Source organism: Solenopsis invicta, chromosome 15 (assembly GCF_016802725.1).
Source record: "Solenopsis invicta isolate M01_SB chromosome 15, UNIL_Sinv_3.0, whole genome shotgun sequence".
In the NCBI taxonomy this organism is placed as follows: Eukaryota; Metazoa; Arthropoda; class Insecta; order Hymenoptera; family Formicidae; genus Solenopsis; species Solenopsis invicta.
The window spans coordinates 4136571-4161981 of record NC_052678.1 but is presented as its reverse complement, the minus strand read 5'-3'; the positions used below and the strand labels follow the sequence as shown (position 1 = coordinate 4161981).

The 25411-nt window shown below is 35.4% G+C and overlaps 1 protein-coding gene across 6 annotated transcripts in view; it reads left to right on the top strand.

The window, feature by feature from the left end:
- The window catches only part of LOC105207633 (pancreatic triacylglycerol lipase), a 38076-nt gene that overhangs the window by 6108 nt on the left and 6557 nt on the right, over positions 1-25411 (top strand). For 2 of the 6 annotated variants that reach the window (XM_026137319.2, XM_026137318.2), the window contains exons 2-5: positions 20873-21039; positions 23450-23604; positions 24689-24808; positions 25155-25301. In XM_026137319.2, the coding sequence (XP_025993104.1) occupies positions 20873-21039; positions 23450-23604; positions 24689-24808; positions 25155-25301 (589 nt within the window). The other 4 variants (XM_039457701.1, XM_039457700.1, XM_039457703.1 and 1 more) reach the window with 3 other exon arrangements.

Here is a 25411-nt window from a genome sequence, read left to right as displayed (position 1 = left end):
AGAATTAGAAATAGGTAACGAATATATTAAATTGAGACAACCGAAATGCAAATTAAAGTGGATTAATTCTAATCTCGGTTTAACTTACTTTTTATCTTTTTCTGTGAGATCCTTTTCTGTAAGAATTAGAAAAAGATAAAGAATAAGTTAAACTGAGATTGAAATTGTGGACACCGACCACGTACGTGAATCTTATCACAACGCGATCGATTAGAATTTTTAACGTTGCTCTCGTTTCTGCATATATCGCGACGTGGATCATTTGCAGCAAAAAAAGAATAAAGATAAGAGAAGGCTTCTTAAAATAGCGCTCATGCAGCGAAGAAGGAAGTCGACGACGAGTGCAAGACGCGTCTGCACGGTGCACGCTTCGGTGCCACCGACGATCTCGCGAGACTTCGATCGTTCAAGGAGATTATTCTCGCATTATCTGTGAAAACGATCACGGCCTCCCCCATCAAGTCGGCTTTTACAGGTGGAAACGTTTCATTAGACCCGAAACACGCACGACCTTGCTATTTCGTCGTGGGATCGCTGCAATTTCGCCGATTATCCAGAGCTATTTCGCTATTAACCGCGGAATTCAAACGGATAATTCCATCGTGACACGCGAGGTGCGAAACCGGGGGACACAACGAGGAATTTAGAGCGGGGAGCAGTGGCCCGTCGACGTCGTGATTTTCCGTCGTAAAGAGTATCTCCGCGATTGCTTCACTTTTCGACTAACGACACGCAGGCAGGTGCAAAAAATTTTAAGATCACGTTCGCCGCGCGGGATTTTGCAGTTTTATTGCAAGAAACGGTACAAGTAGAAAAACCAGCGGGACAAGTGCCCCGTTGCATAATGCCGCGCAATGTCGCAAGCATGCCGATCTTTCGCCGATCTTTTACCGATCTCCCCGCCGATCGGTAAGATCTGTCGTCGTGGCGCGCGACTCCCAAAGGGCACTCTCGCGGAGTCTCGTTTACGCAACAAACGGTAAACGGAAGAACGTTGCATACGGGAATTGTATGCATACGTACGGTCTTGCCGGCGGTATTTCCGGCTAAGAAAACGCCAGTTTCCCCGTTAATCGTGCAAAAGCGCGGGCTGCGTGTCGGCACGAGCGGTCGCTCGAAAACCGTGAAAACGGCGCTATCTCAACGACTCGCTCTCGGCGAGCCTTTGCGGAAACGCGGAGTATAGTTATAAATTATCGCTTGTGCGCGTATACTATGCCCGATAGAAAACTGCAGCCGGAAAAGGATTCGAGCTGGCACGTTCCTTCGCGCCGTGAACGCGCCAACGTGTATTCTCGGACCGGTGCTTTCGAAGATCCATCAGGGAAAATGGAAGCCCGAGTGAGGTTTGCGAACAAACGTCGTAAAGTCGAATCTCGCCGTATGTATATACTTTATTTCTGAAATGCTACTGTGAATGAGTTTTCAACAAAGTGCTAATTTAAGCTTATTACAGTTTTTTGTGTTATTAAAATTTTGTTTGTTTAAAATAACGTTTAGCAAGATTTTTTATGTGATAATAACATTAGTTAAATCAGTTTAACATTTTGCAAACTAAATATTAAAAGATGGACACGAAGTAAATCTAAAGAAGTGCAAAAAAAATTATTAATTATATGAATCTTTATCCAAGTGCTAATTTAAGTTCACTACGTGTTTGTGTGTTATTATATTAAGAGTTAGCTTAAAATAATAGTTGGCAAGATTTTTTACGTGACAATAGCATTAGTTAAGTTAATTTAACATTTTGCAAACTAAATATAAAAAAATGGGCATAAAGCAATGCAAAAGAATTCTTAATTATGTGGATAAATTTTTACTCGAGTGCTACTTTAGATTTAATACAATTTTTGTTATTAAAATTTTGACTTCTTAAAATTTATTTACTAAGTTTTTAAAAAAATAATAGTTTTGATTATTTAAATATTATTGCAACTTAGATATAAATATACATAAAGTAGACAGAAAGGAGTGCGAAAAGAGTCTTATTTAAGTAAATAAATTTTTATCCAGGCTAATTCAAATTTAATATATATAGTGTTTGTTATTAAAATTTTGATAGTTTAAAATAACATTTGGTAAATATGTTTACATATCAAAATAACGTTAGTTACTTTAACACTTTGCAATCTAAACGTAAAAAATATACATAAGGTAAACATGAAAAAGTGTAAAAAATTCTTAATAATGATGATGAAATTTTCTTCCACGTGCTAATTCAAAAGTACAGTTCTTGTTATTGAAATTTTCATAGCTTAAAATAACATTCAGTGAGCGCATTTTTACAGAAAGAGTAACGTTAGTCCAGTTATTATAACACCATGCAAACTAGCTATAAAAAGGAGACATAAAATGAATATAAAAAGGCATAAAAAATTGTAATTATGTGATTTCCCTTCACGGCAAAGTAGTATTAATGTAAGAAAAATGTGAGTAGCATTCCGGAGTTAAATTTCGTTACGTAAATCAATACAAAATTGTAGTGTAGAAATCTCAATGCTTGAAAATAAAATGCATTTCCTCGTGCCGTCTCCCTCCACGTTCCACGTTTCTCTGCTCATTCCATCGTCACATTGGTTCCCTAATCATGACACTTTAACAACAGGTTGTTTGCTTCTCATGATCGACGCGGTCTTCCCGAGTTATTTCGTCTTCTTTTCCATCTCTCTCTCGGTCTTCACGATCGGGCGCCGATCTCGCCGCTACCGATGAACAGAGAAGAAAAGCGGAACGTACGCGCGTGCGGACGCGACATTGAAGCGCTAAATCGTGATCATCGCCGAGCGCGAGCATCGCGTCGCGTCGGTGCGAGAGAGGCGGAGAAATGTTGAGTGAAGAAAAAAAAAAATCGCGGCTCGCGCGCGAGCACATGGCGCGAGTCATTACGTATAGAAACGCGGCGCTGCAACTTTCGCGATCGCATCGTCGTCCGCATCGCGGTGCATCTGCATTCCCGACGCCAGCCACCGCATCTCTCGTGATCGCGCATCCGCCGCTTCCGCGTCCGTTAGAGCCTCGTTAAAGCGGAATTATGTGCATCGGCGCGAGGATTGGAGGCGCCGCCGATCGCGCCGATGCGCATCGAACGCTGAAAGAGAAGTCTGGTAACAATAACCGAGCCTAGTTGATAGTTTTGATGAAGCTTCGATGAAATAATTTCATAATTTTGTAAGCACGGAAAAAAAACTGTTTTTTTATCAATTTTTTGTGAATTTTCTCGATTGTAGGTGAATTTTTTCAAAAATTGATTGGAGAAAATTATCTTGAAGGTAAAAAGATAAATTTGACTTTCCTTGAGAAAGGAATCAAGAAAGTTCGCGGAAAGATTGTAAAGCTCCGAGCTTTTAAAACTGTAAATAATTTTTAACGGTTTGATTAAGGATGCATCGGTCATATGGTCGCTAGTTTGAAATTATTTCCCCAACGTTTAGCATAACTATTAACGGTTTGATTAAGGATGCATCGGTCATATGGTCGCTAGTTTGAAATTATTTCCCCAACGTTTAGCATAACTATCAGTCAGACTTGATAATTACCAGACCTTTTTTTAGCGAAGTGAAGGATCTCGACGAGACGATCGTCGTTTCGCGAGACGATTCTAACGTGTTAATTGATTGAACGAATAGAATAATTCGTCATTTCCGATGGACGAGATTAACCGAATTGATGAGGCTATGGCTCTGCTGTGCTTCATCTCGCTAATTACCAGCTGTAATAATTATCACAAGCGTTCAGCGGATTCTCCATTATACGATACGCAGAGAATACCGCGCGCGCGTTTCCAGTGAACCGCAAATTGAAACGTAAACGGGAAAATGTAGCTCCATTCCGGGACGTACGTCATCCGAGTGCCACGCGTAAATGTCACGACATTGAATTTCCGTCGTGGCAGGTCGCAGGTGAAACGCGAACGGCACGCACTCATGACACGGCTGATTTATCGAAGAAATTGAGAGAGGAAATCACGGCGGCGTGCGTCGATACGGCTCCTCGAACTAGGGAGTAATTAGCCTGACGAGAACTCGTTTGCGACAAATGCGCTTAATTGCGACCTATACGGGAAAAAAATTCCACGTGAAAAGCGGAAGGTTCATTTACGGGCCTTGGTTCACGTTCGCAAAAATGCGTTCGGTGATTTATTAAGAGTTAGTGCCTCTCTCTCTCTCTCTTCGCAATTTACGTATAATTTTTTCAATTGTAGATAAATATACGAAAAATTCCAAATATACAAGGGTGTTCGGAAAAGTCAGACTTACCAAGTGTTAAGAAAGCCGAGTAGGTGAAAGAAATGATGTATCATATACTTATGTTCGAAAGTGGCTTATTGAAAAGTTGTGAACGTCTAAAGTTCTTTATTAATAGTTATAATAATTACGATAAATTTTTGAGGAATGTTTGAAAGAATTTGACAATCGTTAACTCAATGAGTACAGGTCTACATTCTTGCAGAAGAAAAATTTTTTGAACATTTATTAAAATTATTATAACAAATAAAAATCTAATTAATCAATTGTTTTAATAATTATTATGAATTATTATTAATAATGTTATTAATAATATAATAATTATAAATTTATATTATATATAGTTATATTATAGTTATATAATTGTGCGACAAATATTAAATTAAACGATATATTTTTATCAATTGATAAAAATATGTCATTTAATTATATGTTTATCGCACAATTTTATATAATGTGTAATATTTCAGGATATCGATAAATAAATATATCATTCATTTATCACAATAACAATATAACTCTAAAATTTTCCTGTGAGTTTCTGTAAAAAAGAAAGTTGTAATGAGAATTCGGTACAATGTAGTGAAGAGCTAATGATTTTATTCCTCTACAAACAGTAGATTAAATCGTTCCATCAAAATACTTAAAAATAATGTTGCAAAATTTAAATGATTTAAAACATTCCAACTAAAAAAAAACTTTCTTTCTCGAATTATGTTGTAGCAAATGAGCAACACATCACAAAGTAAAACATAACAGAACAATATAAAATATTGATATCAAAATTATTTTGGAATATCTGAGGCTTTATAAGCAGGTGTTTAAGTTTCACGAGATTTCGAATCTTTGTTTTACGGAAATAAAATACTCCCGACGAAATCTGTTAATTCGGCGCGAACGTTCGTTTCACGTGCAGATCCCGAAATCGCTCGAAAATCGATTATTATACTTTCGTGCGAGAAACACGTGCTAGATTCAATTGCAAAGAAAAAGGAAAAAAGCGTCAGCCTTTCCTCTGCGGGCATCTTCGCGCCGTGTATAACCGTGCGAGGTAAAGTGCCGGCTTCTTTCGTGTTTGTAGCTAACTAGGAAACACGACGATTATCTAATTAGAACGGTATAATGGAGGCGAATTCCTGGGAGCGTGAAACCAGCAGGATTCGAGTTAACATCGTGGAAACCTCGTGGCCCCATCGACTTCTAATTACGATTCCAATTGTAATTTTCGAATTTCAATTTGCATTTTAATCAAGAAGACTATTTTCGCGCCGAGGAGGACCCAAATCGACGATCGAAACGTATACGGTCGTCAACATTTCTTTCCGCTAATGACACGTTATTGTCGGAGAGAGTGACACATAAAAAAAAAAAACAGCGAATAATATAATAAATTTGTTCCGCAATAATTACGCAAGAGACTCTTGCGGCAATCTTACAATTTTGTCTCAATAATTCTCAGAGCCAAAATTCTCTTTCGTAATTTTAACCCCTTGGGTACATTTGACGATTGAGTTTAAAAATAAATTTAAATAAAATAAAACGCCGGAAAAATACTTATTGCACAATATGATTGAAATATGTGTCTGAGTGTGTGTGCGAGAAACACTTATGATTATTTAACGCCTTTTAGAAACTTGATAATCGCGAGATCTCCGTATCACGCGCACGGCATAGCGTTGCAAAGTGCAACGCGTGTGTCCCGGCTGTCGCGTTAAGCGATGCGGCGCGCGTTGCACCGAGCAGAATTTCTCCGAGAGGTTTTCTCGCAACGCGTCACGGTGTGCCACACGGTGTCCCGAACGCGCGTTTCCCCATTTATATTCGCTTGTGCAACAGCGCGCGTTAAACTTCACCGTCAAACGAGGCGGGCGTCCATCTCCGCGCGAGGACGTCCGCCGCGAGAGGCGCGTGAACACAGGCCTCAGCACGAGCCGCCATGCACACGCGTGAGTGCACGCAGATTGCAAAGGCGACCGGCCTCCACTTTGATTCCGCGGGGTATACACCCGAGCCGAGCCGCTGTTGCGCCAGGTATGTAGGTCAGTGTAAAGGCCGATCGTTGGAAAGCTATCAATCGTGACGGTAAGCGCTTGGGTATCAACAGCGCCGCGCTTAGTCAATTTCAATTTCTCTAGATAGAGATATGCTAAATTACAGGTAAACGTATCTCAGGGTAGATAAAGGTAGTTTCATTTTTAATTTATTTAGATAAAAAGTATAATTGCATGGCGTTTTATCTAAATAATTTTAAGATAATATCGCTGTCGAGCGAAAGAATGTAGAATAGAAAAGCAATATTCGTATTTTTATTCATAAAGTTTTCTTTATTAAAAACAGGAGTTCTCCAAATAACTCAATCTGATCTCGACAAGGAAATGTTCCTCTTTTGACTTGGATCAATATATATAGGCAAATAAAAAAGTTAAAGTTGAAACATATTCAGAGAATATATTTATAATTCACATTCCTCTTGAAGAAAAGAACTAATAAAGAATTTCAATATACTGATTATTGTATCAATAATTGATTTCATCAGTTAACCGAATAGTAATCATCAATTATCGATATAGTAATCGCATAGAGAAAAAAATGCTGTTGAATCAACAGCATCAGTCTAATTGGAAATATTTCGTTAATTTAATAACCGTAATTAAACAAACAGATTAAAAATAAAGACAACAAATGTAATTGAATTAATATAATATATGTAATTAATGAGAATCCGTAATTTGACGTTTAATTGATTCAAACTACGTTTTTATTCATATTACATTTTTTCTCAGTGCAGTTTATTGAAACATTTTATTCTTTTTTTTTTTAAGGGATTATAATGACAAAAAGTTTCTTGCCAACGTTTTCGAAGCACTCATAGTTTTGGAGCAACTTTTACATTGCACTATTATTTTCTGTGCATCTGTCGTTATAACTTCAAAAATTTTCTATTATAATAAACGATTTGGAACTGAGTACAATAATTTTATACGTTAACATTGATGATTAAAAAAAAATATAACACTTTTAATCTTAAATAAATATGGAAATAATATACATTCTCATAATCTAGATAAAGATAAAATAAAGCTATTTCTTCATCTGCACAATTGTCTGCTTTATTTTATATAGATAACAATAAACACTGGGTGTCCATTCACACGGGACAAGAGAGAGGGAGAGAGAGAGAAAGAGTGAAGGGAGAGACGGGGAAGAAATTTTTGGAAAAGATGCATTGTTTGTACATTATATAACTACTATCAAAGATTATCCCTCTCGAATAGCAATCTGAATCCGAAAGGAGACGATTCGGTCCATCAACGATGACGATAACAAGATATGCTTCTCATCTTGTTTTCTATTATATCTAAAACTTTTGACGTCAATCTCTATTTTCTTTAGATATTAAGAGTAAGAGGTCATTAATAACCTTCCATTAAGTAATTAATTTACACACATATACACGTATGTCGTTATGTAAATTATCTTGAACTCGTTCAAATGTTATCTTGGTCAACGTCTCTACGAAGCGTCTTTTCTTCTTTTCCGTCCTCTATGCGTATCTGTAATGATAAACTACATGACTTCGCTACATCCATCGGCGCGGGAGACGACAAAATAATCGTGAGCGCGATAAAAGGATTCCGGGTTGAACGACTCGGATGTCAGGATTTCGCGTAATATCGTTAATCGAGCCGTAAGAACGTTATCGTTAATTACATCACTGTGTCAAAAACAATATCAAATATTAGTATCAAGTAACACCAATATATTCTATTTAACAATCAATTATTTCATATGTATATAAGCAAGAAATTACATTCTTGCTTACATAATCTTAATATTAATTTCATCTTTTTTAAAGAATTATTTTAAATTCCAGCAAACAGAAATATATGTAATACTTTCATTTCAATATTATAATAATCTGTACACCACAACGTGATTGTTTTGATAATAATGTCGTTAAGAAATTTTAATTCCTGAAGATAATGTTATCTTCTATTTGATTTTTTTTTTCGTAGTTTATGAAAATCATTATTGAAATTAATATTAATTTATAGTAATATAGTAATTGTTAAAATATAGTAATAATAAGTTTTTATAGTTTGTATTTATAAAATAATAACCCGACAACAAATTCAGGCCAAAGATAACGAGCTACAAGATGTAGATTCAGTATATATTTATTTTATCAAGAATAATGAAGACAAACCGTTTCGACTTACTTGGTAGGTCAAAACGTTCCGTTTTATTATACTTATTACACTATATATACTGAATATACCTAATATTAATTAATCTAATTAGCCGTCGACTGTAAAGCAGTGAGAATATATATTTTATTTCTGAACCTACAAAGTTCTTCACGTAATCAAGTTATGCCCATCTAACGCTATATAATCTCATTTCGATATTTAACATTTCAAAAATAGAGATATTCTCAAGAATGTTCTTTTTTTTTCGAAAAATGATTCTACTTCTGTTACATTTATTAGAAATCTGATAGATTCAAACGATACGTCTGTTAAATGATTCAGAAATATCGTAGGAATTATCGGATTAGTAAAGTCTAATTATAAATAAAATTCTAATTGTAAATCTCGAATTCTATTATAATAACAGAAATTCTGCTTGCACAGAGAAAGATTAATATCAAATCGACAATTTATTGTTTCAAATAAGCAAGAATATAAAATTTTCTAAATAAAGAAATTTTGTTTCTTTATATAAACAAATTACGTCTGTTCAAGATTATAAATTTTTTTTAAGAAGATTTAATATTTTTACTTATATGTATGTGAAACAATGAATTATTTATTTAATACTAATTTGTTTTCCGAGCGGTTTAAACAAAATGCACTCTTGTTGTTGTAATAAAATAATTTTCTGCAATAATTTGTACACAAAGATGCGATGAGGAGGAGGGGAAGGGGGGATTGCGACGCGTCACGCACCACTTGATGCAACGCATCAAGTCATCGAGGTGTTACGAGATTAAATTTTGCATGAGGCATGAGGAAAGCGACCTGCCCCAATTAAAACCGGCGAGTCGCCGTAAGGGAAGCAAGGAAGGAAGGAAGGAACAGTTGGGCACTCGCGCCGAAATAATGGCGAAACGCGCGACGCGTACGCTTCCGTATGCTCGCGTTTCACCGCGCGCGACCGCCGCTCTTCTCGATTTAACGCAAGAATAATTATAATAAATAACCTCAGCGTCGTCGAAAAAAATCACGCGCCGTGAAGAAATTCGCGTAAAAACTCAATTTCCCCCGATCGCGAGCGAGCGTCCTCCTCTCTTCTCTTTCTCTTCTTCGCGGGCGCCGGAAGAAGTAACGCGCGCAAGAAGAGCCGGCGCGACGCGCAAATCTGCGGTTTTCGACGCGCAAGGACGCAATTACGTGACTCTCGCATAACTCCCATTACGAGACGCCGCGCCGCGAGAAGATCTAATCGCGCGCGGTGCGAGATAATTGATCTATCCGTTTCGACGTCCGTCGGAACGGCCACTGCGGAAGGATGACGTTATCATTATCGTCCGCGGTTTCTTACGCGAGTCGCAGCTGTCGAAACGCGTCGGCCAACTTCCTCGATTTTATCGGGTCTCTCTCTCTCTCTCTCTTTCTCTCTCATCCGGCTTCCTTTTAATCGCACAAAACCCTTATTACACACCGCCGAAGGGGGGGGGGGAATTAAGACGTGCGCGAACCATCACGAGAAACGAATATTTTGTTTGCCGAATTACGCGATACCTCCGATTACGTCGGGCCGGTGGAAATTGTTTCTTGAAATTGTCGTCGGGACGACGCGAGTGCGGGCTGAGCCGAGCCGAGATGAGATGAGACCAGACGAGATGGTGAAATTTATGCCGGGGCCCGTATGAATTTACGGCCGCACGCGTGCGTTGCGTAACGTGCGAGAGAAGAACCCATAAAAACACGAGCGACCGCACGAGGGATCGAGAGAGAAAGAGAGGAGAGGGAAAGGTGCGATTACGTAGCGCGTGAGCAAAAGATCGGAAGAAGAATTTCTCCTGTCTCGTCTCTGGGAGATTGGATTAGGTCATGACGATGATGCCGATGCCGCGCGGCTCTCTCATTTCTTTTATGCGACTTGACTTTCGTCCCAGTTTCAAAACGCGTCCTTCGAAACGCAGATTATGTCTACTTCTGTTTACGTAATAGAGGTGTGAAAATGACGCATTTGTGAGGTCTAGTCGAATCGAATTGAATTTCTTCGATTCGAATGCGAATCGAATTTGAATCAAAGCTTTCCGATTTACGTTACATGCTAAATTTAAACGTAACGTAAAAGTATTTTCAATTACGTTGGAGATCTTTTCTAATGGACGAGAAAGTTAATCGCAAAAATTTAGAAAATAATTACAAATAAGTAAAAATTTGTAGTAGATACTAGGGTAAATTGGGGTATTATGGCCATACGGAAAAGATGGTCTGTAATTTCTCCAATAATTGCTAAATAGTGCATTTTTATAATCATTCTGAAAGATAATCAATATTTACAGTAATTTATATGCGTACACTGTTCGGAATAATTTTATTCTGAATATTATATAATACTTTTACTTTTGACTACCTGCAAAGTTTTGCATGTGTCCTTTAAAAGCTGCTGTAACGTCGAGTAAATTACAGCTAAGCTGCCATAATCAACGTTACGTATATAATAAAGGAACGTGAATTGTAACGTGACTTATAATTTGTACTTTTATTTTCACTATTTATTTTAATATACTATGATCAGCTTCTCCTTACAATTCAGGCAAGATGGCCCACTATGTTTTTTTCATACGTTGTTTTTCTGTGAATTATAGAAATCTGTTTTGTTTTCTCACTTAGAAGTTAGAATTATAATTGTTATGTTATTATTGTACAATAATATCAGATTTTAATTTTTATGTTACAATTGCAATATTATAATTATAATTAACAATAAGTCACATATAATTATATACATATATTTATTAGAAAATAACAAAAGTAAAAATGTGTTTTTTGCGTTTTAAAAAATTATGGTCATCTTAAGCGAGTTATAAATGATAAATATGAGAGTATTATATGTTAAATGAGCACTAAGAATACAAATCATACAAATAATGATGTTATTATCAAAGTGATAGTACTTTAGTGCACTTCATTAGAAAAACATGATAAAGCAGTTTTTTTTTTTTTTGTTCTAAATTCTATATAATTATGACAAATCTGTGAAATAGTGAAACAAATGTACGAAGAGAATTGTTTTGTGTACACAAATTTTGAGTAGTTTATATGGTTTATAAACATTTTGGAAATCGATAAACAGGCGTGAAAATTGGTACAAACGAGAAGTGTACGATAAATAACACAACCAATCTGGACGATCGATTCGATAATCGAATCACTGATTTGAAATTCTCGAATTATTGTATTTGAATTCTTTCAGATTCGATTCAATTCAAATTCGAACTATTCGCACACAATGTAGATTAATTGTATTTTTGATTTAAGTCTTTTTTATCTTTTTTTAATTATAACAAAAGATAAATTAAACAATTACTTTACATCGGTAGAAAGAGGCACCTCGATATTTCGCCTCCAGACGAATTTGATCAATTGTAAGATTTATCGAGTGACTCAATCAGTTAGAGCCTTTGGATACAGAAATAGTAACAGAAACTATGTCGCAACAGTTGTCCTCGATACACCAACACTGCTTAATTGATGAATAATAAGTGACTAATCAGTCGGATAATACTTTGTATTCTAATAGCTGTATAGTAAATAAAAACGTGATTCTCGAGTGGGTTCTTCACCTCGTACTAACTCTTAGGATTTCAACAGTCCTCATAATCAAAACAGTATGTCCCGTTTAATTACGTCCCAATGAATTATGTCCCGTTAAATTTTTCACACTTAGATCGTTCCAGACACGGTCAAGTACACGAATTAATTAAAGAGAAACATGCTCGATGTTTACGCTGTTTATACGAAGATCGCAGCGAGTGTGATGTGGCAACGCGTTATTTCTAATCGAAATTTTGTAATGGGGTTCCACCTTTCAGGTTCAAGATCTCGCATGCGACGTGCGAATCGATAAATTCGCCAAAAAAAAGAAAAAAAACAAAACGGTGCAAATGTCGCGTGTCGCAAAATTGCACTTGGCTTCCACGGAGCGACAGGGAGCGGGCGACACGTGCGCTTCCTGTACAATCATCAGTTACGGCGTTGCTCGCGTAAGAAAAGAAAACTTCGGAAAATGTACTATTACGGAAAAAAAAAAAACGAGAGAAAGATGATAGAATCACTCGGGAGGATTTTTGCGTCGCGAAGACGTTTCTGCCGTTGCAGAAGATAACGTTTCAACGATACGCAATTTCTGTCGTGTCTTCACCCGTGTAGGGGATCCGTTGAATAGGAATCGAGGAGAAATTCTGCGTAAGATTACTGCATCGTTACATAGTCGTGAGAATACAAGAGGATCTTGTCGGAATTAATGGGCAGGAGGGCGGGGGAGGGCGGGGGGAGGGGGGAGAAACGAGAAAGACCAGAAGCGAATCGAGCCGGAAATGTGGCAAAAAGCCGGAGATGCGTTTTAAAAGGATGCGCGTTGCGTCGGCGATTGCAACGCGTTACAGATGAGGGCCCGCGGAAGAGTGAGGGGCGGGGGGGAGGGAGAGAGGGAGACGAAGATAGATAGAGAGAGCGTGGAAGAGAGAGCGCGAGGGACATACAGGAAGTGGTACAGCATTGCCGCAGGGAAGGACGCCGAATCTGGGCCACACAATTACACGGAGGCCGAGCGACGCGGTTGCGCCGCTCCCTTCTTCCGCGACTGGCGCCGCGGTTACATATACGCTCGCCCGCTTTCGAAATAATAATTATTTAATACCCGAAGCAAACGGTGAAATGCGGGACTTAGCTGAGAGGGGGGAGAGAGAGAGAGAGAGAGAGAGAAAAGAAACGAGAGAAGGTAGGAAAAAAGGAGACGGAGAAAGAGTGAGACCGGTTTTTTTTCGACCCACCTCTCGTGACAGCTTCCGAGAGCCCGGGAGCACTGTTGATGGCAAAAGCAATAAAAAAAGTGCAAAAAAAGAAACAGTAGTATCCGTAATTTAGCGAGCGAGCCAGGAGCAGGGCGCTCGATCGAAATCTATCACGATCGCGTCGACGACCGTAATCTTGATCCTGTGTATCGTAGTTTATCGTGTGCAACGCGTGCGATTGATAAAGAAACAACGAGACGAGAGATTCGCATTAGCGTACGAGACTTTCGTACATACCGCAGCGATTACCGCATCAATGTCGTTCGGAAAGTAACCGCAGCGAACGTTTGAACATTCCGCGCCTCTAGGATATTTGCTGCGGAAGTAGAGGGAAAGCGGTGGTTGCACAAAAAAACAAAAAGGCAGTGAGCAATTGATCGAGCAGCTTGAGCGAGCACAGCTCGAAAACGGTGCGCGTCTACGTGCATTCGCTAAAATCATTGTAAGAGACGGATAACGCTGTCGAACAAAAATGACTTCTTTTCGAGCACGAGAACGAAGGTAAAATTGTTTCACCATTTAGCTTTTTGCTAAATACGATTCTAAATCACTCTATCGCGTCCGATTTTACAAGAAACTTACAATTAAAGTTGCAAAAAACTATTTTACAGTAAACTATTTTAGTACGCTAACAAAAAGAAAAAAATCTTACAACAAAAAAATTATTTACTCGATGAGTTCCACTAGCTTATTTACTTGCAGCCAAGTTAAAAATTTCTCAATTGAAATATTTATATAAATAAAATGAAGAAATAATTTTTATCTAAGTAATTTTTCTTGCAGTTTTAGAAACTATTTTTGCATTTAAGATATAATTAGATTTTTTAATTCAGGATAACAATTTAATTAAGTTTAATAATATTATTAGTTTATTTGTAAAATAATTATTTAAATGTAGAAAATATTTAATAAATTATTCAAATGTAAAATTAGAAAATTATATATTTAAAGTAATATATCTACTTAAAAGTAAATATTTTTTCTTAAACAGAACAAACCAATGCTTGCATCAAAATATATAGTTTTAAGAAAATATTTTATTTTTATTAAAACAATTTTTCTCTTAGTGTATACTATATCAATTATTTAGTATACTTTTTTTAATATACTATATTAACTATTTTATAATATATTTTGGCATATTATAATTTCGATATATGTGACATGTTGGAGGAGTTTTATCGCAGTCAGAATTAAGTATGCTATTAAAATTTTTAGGTTTAAAAAGAATTTGTGTCAATTATGATTAAAAAAATATTACATTTATTTTTATTTTATTTAATTATTAATGTATTATACGAACAAGTATAATAATATACTAATGAATAATTATTAATAATTGATTAGTAATAATTAATATGCAGTAATAATTAATAACCAATAATTAATAATTAATATTCATATAGTAATAATTTATAATTAATATGGTTTATTGCACGGAAGTCGCTTATAATAGGTCATTAAAAGGATCTATCAAATTTCTCAATTATGTATTCAAACTTGAGATTTTTCCAAAACGTTAATATCAATCTGAATCAAAGTTAATGAATTCAATTGAAATTGTATGAAAAACTCCTATACATAAATTATTGCAAAAATTTAAACAGTTTTATTTTGATACCGATACTCAATCGTCTTGATTTCGCTAATTTTAAATTTATTAGTTTTAACTTCAGATTATAGTAGATTTGCCTGCATAACTCTTAAATATAATGTATGATGTAATTAAAATATAATTAGCACATTTTTAAATCTTTAAATGGCATAGGTAAATCGCAACTTTAGCGTAACAAACTACATTACGAAGAAATCGTTTCTGAATTAACAGACTCGTTTCAAGGACTGAAAAATCCAACAATTCATTTAATTTTAATTGCAATTGAAACTTCTCCAACGTATCACATATCATAGTTACGATGTGCCAAATTACACTAAAAAACGCCTTTTTTTACAAATTTCTTGAATGTTGTAACATGATAGAGCAATTCGGTAATTCAGCGCCCAAAAAATGACGGAAAACGATTACCCCCTGCTTTTGTGCAGTTTTTTGTTGAACAGTGTGATAAAAGCACTACGGGGTGGAACGCTATTTACACCGTATTTTTGTTATGCGTGACTCATTGAAACGGCCTATCGATGCGCGATCGGGAGAGAAGCCTCCGGACAGCTTCGCAGCTGCTCATTTGAGGAATGCAGAAAATACCGTGCAACATTCCATGCGGCGCTGCCCATATTCGATCCGCAACAGGTTTCGAATTATCCTTGCTCTCCTTCTGTTACATGTCGCCCCTCTTTCCCTGCCCTTTCACCTCTCCCCTCCCCCATAACGTATACCATTCCCGATACTGATCGCTGAAAATATAATTAACTCGGATAATTTACCTTGAACGATAATCAGAAACTCCGGTCTTAATTTCACGACGTGCGATGTTATGGAGAGAAAGAGAGAGAGAGAGTAAAGAAGATGTTATCGCATCTCAATTCCCTGTTATCTTCGAAGCACAAAAATCAATCGTTTCGAGGTACTCGCAGATAGCGATGGGCTAAACGGTTATTCTTATTTATTTGGTTATAATAGTTACTGTTACTTCCAAATAACCGATTATTTAAACAGTTAATTAATCAGTTAAATGGTTACTAATCTTTAACCACAATTTAGGTGTGTTCGCGTTGCTTGAAATCCCCAAATATTCTTGCACTTGAAACGAGATAAATATTGTAAGTATATTCGAGCATCGGAGAAAAAGACAACGAAGATACTGAGTGCAAAAAAAATGCAAGCAACACGAACGAAACTTATGATTTACAATAATTTACCGTTGTTGGAAAAACACCTTAATTAATTATCGATTAATTGGTTTGCAAATTTTTGAAACGTGTTGATTAGCAGCAGGATAGAGCAGTTTCTAAAAATCTTCTGTCTTGCAGCCAATTAACACGCTTTAAAAATTTGTCGTACGATAAATATAATATCTACTGGTATTATTGAGCTTGTTGCACAAAATATATAATATGTAATTAACTAGAGATTGTAGCTTCAGAAATAAATCAATAATAATAATGGCCAATATGAGCTTTTGCAGTTACTGGTGCGTAAAATTAATAATTCGTAGTGAATTTATCGAGTATAGAACACTTAATTAGTTAAAGACTCCGATAGGTACATTTGCGAATAATGTATAATAATTGCATCACAAACTAACAAAAATGTTGCAATATTGCGCTAATTGTAAGATACGCAGGAATTTGATCAAAATAAAATTTCTAAATAACATTTGTCAAAAATTAGACAAATCTAAGCTTAAGATATAAATATTTTACTATTGTTTCAAAAACTGTTTGATTTTTTTTATTTAAGATGTTACTACGATGAATGTATAATATTTTATGCTGCAATATTTCTACATTAATAACTTTGAAATAATTAGGTATTTTTGTAAGTATGTATATGGATTAATTATATTATTAAATATTCTCTACGTAATACAGATCAAATATTTTTATTATTATTAAACAATTTCTTTCTAAATTTAATCTTGCAAATATTCCATTAAGGTAAATCAACATATCGTTATATAATAGTTTTGCCGAAATACATATTATTTCAAAATTATGTTCATAAACAGTTATCAATATTTTATAAAAAGGTCAATCTGCATCTATTTTTTAAATATACTTATTTAATTGCAAATTGTAATTTTTGTGCAATAATAATTCATCATATAATTGAATAAGTGCTGTCCTACCGGGGGAGACTTTGACATTCGTATTTCAAACTTTTCAAAATATACAGGGTGATTATTAATGAATGTCCCCACTTTTTACCATAGGAGCACGCATTTGTAATTTCTAATATAATATGTTAGAAATACGTATTCGTCGGTAAATCATGCTCCTATGATAAAAAATGAGGACATTTATTAATAATCACTCTGTATAGTATAAACAAAGAAACGGAATGTAATCTTCGCTATTCTTGATCAAATCTGAATCATTGATGATCTATAATTATTGCTTACATAGATGACACGTAAAACACAGTTTATACATTGTAAAGGCGTAATGTATATACTCTCTAAATCTCATAAAGTGAAACGTCGCTCTAAAATTAAACTTGTCAATTGTTCGAGTAATTTTTCGATCTGCGAGATTTCGAGAGTTGATTATTTTACGCGTAAACGCCCAGCCCTGTCGCAAATAAAACTATATCAGTTCTTCTTTTTTCTTCCGCGATTATAAAGACATTTTGTTCGCCACTACCGACGGCGTTTCCGCAAGTAAATAACGTTAACGCTCTCTCGTGCCACGCTCGTTGATCTCGACAAATCGCGACAAAACGACTTAATGCGATCTACCTGTTTACCAGACAGTGCACTTAAACTGACAATCAATTGACGCCGGGTGTTGCGTATGCAATGTTTTCCGCCGCGAGAATGACCGGAATGGCCTGCTGGCCGGTGAAAGCGCGATCATCAATGGCAGCTTAAAGCGTGATGAACGCTAGTGAGAAGCTGCTCCTAAGCCGCCAATGTCCCTGCACTCGTGAACTCTCGCCATCACGTAAGTGCAGTACACGCGCGTGACATAATCTAGGTTCAATGAGGTACTCAAGCGAGTGACATAATCATTCATGTTACGCAAGGTAACGAAGGCTGCAAATGTAACAATCGTTTTCATCGATGTCCGCGAGCTCGACTCCGACGGCAGAGAAATTCGAAGAAACTCGCGAATTCGCACGTTGACACATGCGACTATTATTCAACGCGATTGGATAGAGACTAGTTAAAAAATTTGAAATAAAGTAAGGTTAAAAAATTAATAATTTTTAACTTAGTTAATTTTAAATAATTATTTTTAAAATACATAAATTTTAACTTATTAACTTTCTTTCTTAAAACAGTTCACCTATGTAAATAAAAAAAATACATTTTATATTTAAAAAAAAACAGTATTTCTTTGTTTCACTTAAACCCAATTTACAATAAATAAAATATTAAATTTATTTAATGATGCAGGTTGTAATTATTTTGCTATTTTAAATGATTTAATTTTAAAAATTACGACATTTAAATTTAATAGAAATAATGCTTTTCAAAATTAACTTTTAGTTTAAATCAATTTAATCTCAATGCAACTTTTAATTGAATTAATTTTATATCCGACTCAGCACTTGTAAAAAAAAAAAACGTGTCTTAGTTGTGTCTATATTTTAACATATCTAAAGTTCATTAAAATCGGATTGGTTGTGCTCTCTTGTTAGAATATTTCATAATTCGCATGTATAAAGAAATATAGAAAGTATTCCAATTCATGTACCGAGTTAGTCATGCAACTTTCAACGTAACTAAATTAATGTTTCATAAGTCATTGACTTTAACTTAATTAGTTAAAAGTACGCATTAACTTGGCCAATTATACTTTATTACATTCAACAATTAAAAATATCAATGCGATTAGCGATCTTGTATTTATTGCAAAATAGAAAATTAACGGCGTCGTAATGATGTACGCAGACACGTCGGTTATATCATCGAAATGCCCAACGTTAACAGAGGCCCGTCTTCCTGTTCCTGATTCTATTGTCGCTGCCGCTAACACATGTCATTACAAATCACACGCGGCGCGAATATCGTAGCTCGTAGCGCAAATAATGGTACGTGCATATACATCGCGCGATTATGGTAACGTCAATCCGAGCAGACAAAGACCTGTTCGGATAGACAAACATTACGGACTGTCGACTTATCTCAAATCACATCTCACCTTGACGTATGAGTATCGCCGTGAATTTGATGTGTTGGATTTGTGTTATTTTCAAATCACTTTTCTGTATTCTCTAACGTTCCTGGTAATAAAAAAATTCTCCTAATATTTAATGATATTTTGAAGTATCTTTTATATTTTTTTAATTGTAATTTTTATATTATTTTAAAATAAAGAATTTATTCTCCGGAAAAATAATTTAAATTTCTTCAGATTGTCTAAAATTTTTTCGAAATGAGAAATTCTAGAAATTTTAGAATATTTCAGAATTCGTAGGCAAAGAATTTTATTCGAATTCGTATAAAATCTGACAAATTTTTTATGTTAAGATAGGAAATTATACAGAAATTTTGAAACTTATAAAGAAAAATGGAGAAACATTTATTTCTTTTTCGTGGGGAATATTTCGTAAATTTTTTAAGTCAAACATAATGCCTATATCAATTATTTTTTTGCAATAAATTCATTACAGTTGTAAAAATTTTATTCCATATTTTGTAGTTTTTTTACTTACGAGAAATACGGACAATGTCCTGTATTGCTCTCAATTGAACAATTTCCACAATTTTTGCGTATTTTAGCAGTATTTTGTTAGAAAAATTTCAATATTTATTTTAAGAAATATCATAAAATTTGTAAAACAATTTTTATTGAAATTTCAGTTTAATTTCATTTTTAGCAACGTTCAACAATTTAATTGAATACTTTTTTAGCAAGGATATCAGAGAAATTTAAATATTTTTAAAAAAATATTGAATTTTCAAAGTAATTTTTGAAATTTTGTTGCAGTTTTACTAAAATAAATTTTTTAAATAATGAAATTCCTAAAATAGCAAAAATAGTGAAAGTTACTGAAATTGAACTGACATTTTTCTGTAAATTTATCTCAAAGTCTGAAAATTCGCTGACACTTTGAAATTTTACTATTTTACAGAATTTTCAGCAAACATTCAACAATTTGGGTAAAAATCCATTTTCAGTAAAGATGTCAAAGAAATTTCAAAGTTTCAGCTAATTTTTAGTCTTTGAGATAAATTTGCAGAAACTGTCAGTTCAATTTCAGTAACTTTTTACTACTTTTACTATTTTAAAAATTTATTTTAGTAAAACTGCAACAAAATTTTAAGCAAATTTTTAGCAATTTTGCTGAAATAGCACTTTCAGCAAAATTTTAGTAAAATTTTAATAAAGCTTTTCCGTCAGGAAGGTCTTATGTTTGCATTCATCTATATTTAACTCATCGATTTTCAAGGCGTCCTATAAATCTATATTGTAACTTTTAACGATAGTTTTAACGTTGTGGCGCAGCTTTTTTTAGCATGTAATTGCACGGTGTCGTTATAATGATAACAAACTGTCGTTAAAAGTTAATAACCTGCTGAGTGCAAACGTGCGTAGTCGGCCTTGTCGAATATCTTTTTCCTATTAAACATGACGATCGAAACTTCATTATCTCTCGCAAAAAATCGAAGGCTGTCCGACTCCCACCAACCATATGCTCGGCGCTCTATGTTTTGGCGGTGATTCGTTCAAACATTTAGTAGCGATTTAAACCCCTCGTGCGACACGCGATATTTCCAATACGGACTCGACAAACAGCCGTCGTATTTGCTCAACGGTTTTGTATGCGTTCGTAGTCCAGTGCGCTCGCAACGTTTCCGTAATAATCTACGGTAATTCATTTTTATTTACTGTTAAAACAATCCTCTTGCTTGGAGAAGACTGCATTGATGCAGCTAATTGGCGTATAAAAGCCACGTGCTTGAGGCATCAGTACGCGACATTAGCTTGTGCAAATCGTTATCGACCACGTTGGGTTTTTTTTCCTTCGCAGGATGAGGAGGAGCGGCATGAACGGACGAGGAGTCGGCGACAACGGCGAAGGAGCGCTGGTCCTGCTCCTCGTCGCATTGACTCCTGTTATCTGCTCCGCCGGAATCCTGGACCCTTGGCAGTGGGCGCGCAGCGATCGGATCGAAGTCAACATACCTTGGCTGCCTTGTAATTATCATCACAGATAAATTAGATAGAAAATCCAATCGTAGTAATGCTAAAAAAACAAAATTCATTCTATAATACTTTCTGTGACAACGTCAGAACACGCACGATATTTATAATAAATGTTTATAAATATTACTATTTACCTTTTCAAATGTTATATAAATATTTTAGAGATAATTTATGTACGAAGGAAAAAATCATAAAATCTTTGTTCAAAGTGTTATTAAAACTTATATATTTTTTTTACAATATTTACGGTAAGTAAAAAAATAAATATTCATATATTTTATAAATACTTTTATGTGATATTTACGATAAAACTTTATGATCTGTTCAATATATCACACAAAAATGTTTATAAAATATCTTTGTAAATATTTAAAAAATATTCAAATAGCTATGTATTTTGTTAATTTTTTATAAATATTGTGTGTTGTCTGGGTATACATATATTGAAATTTATTGTCTTTTACGCGCGCATTTTTCATGGATTCCAATGGAAATTTTTAAAGATGAGCCTGATTCGATTATAACTGAATCTTCATGCTGATATTTCTTGTGATTCTTTGTACCTTTTTAAATTCTTTCATCAAACTGCGCGCCAAATAAACTTTCCATTTATTACTATTCTTGTTCGCAGTGTTGCGCTTGAAATTACTTAATATTATCTAAATAAAAATAAATTTCATGTAAGAGGAACGTTACATAAAATAAAGATAATTTTTCTAAATAACTTTTTAGATAGTATTGCTATTGAGCACTTGGTATATGAAAACAATATATTCATATTTTTATGCCGAAATTTTTATTTTTTAAAAACAAATCTCTTTGAATAAATTAATCTGGCAAAAAGTATTTCTGTTTGAAATCAATACTAAAAAAAAAAAAAATCGAAGTTAAAAATAGGAGGAATATATGACTTACATTATATAATGATTGATAAAGTTCCTTGTAAAAATCAGAACCGGCGAAACGAGTATAAGAAGGATTTCTTGTACGTGTAAATACTTGTATTCAAGATATGGAATTTCATATCTTATCGAATGCTAAAATGTTTAGATTAAAATTTTCTTAAAATTTTATTGTACTTTAATATACTTTAAAATTTTTTATCAAGTCATAATAATGAATAATTATTTTATATACCAATGAATAATATATCAATGAATAATTATTTTATATACCATGATGCTTTTAAATTTATTTGAAGATTTTGCGGTAGGCAAAAATATTAGAGACCAGGAAATAACTCTGATAAAATTTTCCGATAGAAAACGATGGAAAACGATTCACATTTGTGAATTTATGCACCAAATTCCATATTCAAAACGATGAAATTTTTATTCATTTGTTTTCTATCGGAAATTCGTAAAATTTTCGATAGAAAATAATAATAAAAAAAAAGATTTACATTTGTAAATTCACGAACTAAAGTCCATATTCAAAACGGGAGGATTTTTTTCTATTGAATTCTACTTTTTTTCATCAGGAAAGTTTTCCAACTCGATACGAAAGCAAAAAACTGTTCTGATAAACAAAAGCCTCAATTACATTGTGACAGTTTTTGGAAATTACAAATTTACGAAAAATAGCATTGTATTGCTTGAAGGATATACTACAATTTTTATAAGACAATCCGAGATCAGGGATCTCATAAGAACTCTGACCACGCAAAATTTATTCATGTTTTAACAATTGTCTTGCATCGAATAAAAGATTATTCTTTGATGTAAGACAATTGGAAATTACCTTCAATCAACAAAATGCTTCAAAACGTTTAAGCCATATCGCGACGTTGTCTATTTAGACATTATTGATCAATTTATTAATACGAAAGAACTCGTTAATAATTTTATTTTTTAAAAATAGTATCGGAGCAGCTTTTGCTATCCAGAAATTAAAAGCACACATGACAGAAAGATGAAAAAATTTACTTCCTCCCCCAACCTATCCTTAGGAACTCCATACATTGAAAGATTTGATTTTATTGGCTCTTTTAAAAGTTTTCGAATTTATAGTTTTCAGCGACAACTTCAGCAACATTGCAGCAATGGTAAAATGACCGCTTTAGAAACATTGATACGTAATGTTGCAGCAATATATATAATATTGTATTGCCGTAATATTGATAAAACATTGTAGCAATATTTTGCAACGTTTTTACTATTCTGTGCTGTACGGGAACTGTGTTTCAAAACCCAAAATTTATTTATCGATCAGCACGAAGATCCAACTACGACAGAATGAAGCTCATCTTTAATTAGTTGCGTTTTCGCACATACCGCTCTACATTCTCCTATTATTACTCATAAAATTTTTCTCATCGTAAGATAGATAGATACGGTTTACACAAACGTTAAACAAAATGTATTCGAAATGAATGCGTCAGTAAAAGAGCGATTGTTTTCAGTCGAGAACGAGACGCGCTGCTACGACGAGCTGGGCTGCCTGAACATCACCAGGAGCTGGTACCACCTCATTCATCGACCCCTCAACGTTTTCCCATTACCGCGAGAAGTCATCAATACCAGATTCATCCTCTACACAAATAAGAATCCCCTGGACGTAAGTGAAGGGCCGACAGTGCCTCGGACAATGATCCGCATGACAATCGCGATCGGCGAGGCGTACGTCTCGAAAGGCGCACTACTACGCCTCGCCGTTTTGGGCCGTAACGCGAAAGTGAAACCTGGGTGAGATAAATCAAAATTCCTCGGCGCGACTGGAATTTCACGGCTAGTAAATCCGATACGGTGTAAACGCTTCCGCGTATATAACCGCGCGCATCGAGAAATTGTATTTAAAAGCCGAGAACGGAGAATTTCGTCCCGCGACAAGAATAACCGGATATAGTGTGCCACCCTCGCCGTCCCCCGCATCCTTCCGTCGCTTATCGCGAGCGGGATCAGCCGTCGATATTTAATGCCCGCGGATATCTTAATTAGCTCCATTAATTGGACAAAAGTGCCGGTGAGCAGACGGTGCACTACGTTGCACGGGGCACGCGCGCTATTCTTACGTGCATCAAGATAAGATCTCTGATTTATGAATTAATGGATATATTCCTACGAGGAAGAGAGCAAGCGCGGGCTCTCGCTATCGTACATACGCGGCGTAACGCGCGCGCGGTGAAATCACATACCAGCGCCACATAACTGCGCACGCAAACGTACGAGTATATCATTCGCCTCGCGTAAAGTCGCTGAATCGTGAAATTAAAATGAATATACTTTTGCGTACCGCCTCCTTGCGATCGGCAAACTTGGCGAACGCAAACCGTGACATCGCGAGAGATCTTTTACTTGGCGCCAGTTTCCTCGGAAGAAAGTACGCGTCTGTCCACGAATGTTACAATCCTTGCTTTAGAATCCATCCTCCTTCGGCAATAATATCAAAAAAAGGTGTAATCCCAGTCGACGCTGATCAGTTACAATATTATTACACGTGTTGTATTACATTTACATTGTTGAGCGCGAAATTTCAACATAGGCATGAAGCTGTTGGCGATGCTCGGTGTCGAGCTGGGATGCGACTGTGGAATCTAAAATCAACATGGACGTTTTTGAATGAGCTCTTCTCTATAATCGCGAATCTCCTTGCTGCGAATGATGTAAATGTACGCTTAACCGTTGTTTTGTTTCTCCCTCAGGGTCAAATACTAAAAGTGGCCAAGGATAAATCCATTGAAAATTCCAACTTCAATCCTAAACGAAAAACCAAATTCATTATACATGGCTTTATAGACACTCCGCTCAGCAACTGGGTCAAGGTAAGTTGATCCTTTTATCATTCCTATGTACATGTATAGATATTCGTTCATCATCCTCAGATTTTTTTTTATTGAAATCTTGGGTTATTCGCAATCGAATGGCCGTACGCATAATTACAAACTTCATGTACCAACGATTAGCCTACATCGTGCATCTTCATCGCCCGACCGTCGTCGTCTTATTGCGAGCTAGACGTGTTGGTAAAGACTTCTTCTGCTACATTGCGTCAGTGTTTCAAATAACTATACGCGACCTAGTGACACAGTTACGTTTGATGACAGACGCAGTTCTTAAGCAATGTGCGAAAATGATTGCCGACACTTATGCCTCGAAATATAACCGTAGGAAATGAGAAGCGAGTTGCTGGTGCACGGCGACTACAACGTTATCGTGGTCGACTGGGCTGGTGGGAGTCTACCCTTGTACACCCAAGCGACGGCGAATACGAGGCTGGTCGGACTCGAATTAGCTCATCTCATCAAGCACTTGCAAGTACGAGATGTTGCTAGATTGAATACGTATACGCAGATAGATAATACCATATTTTCCACGAACAAAAAGATTAGTTGTAGCAGCAAGACTCTATGTGTGTTAGCTAAATT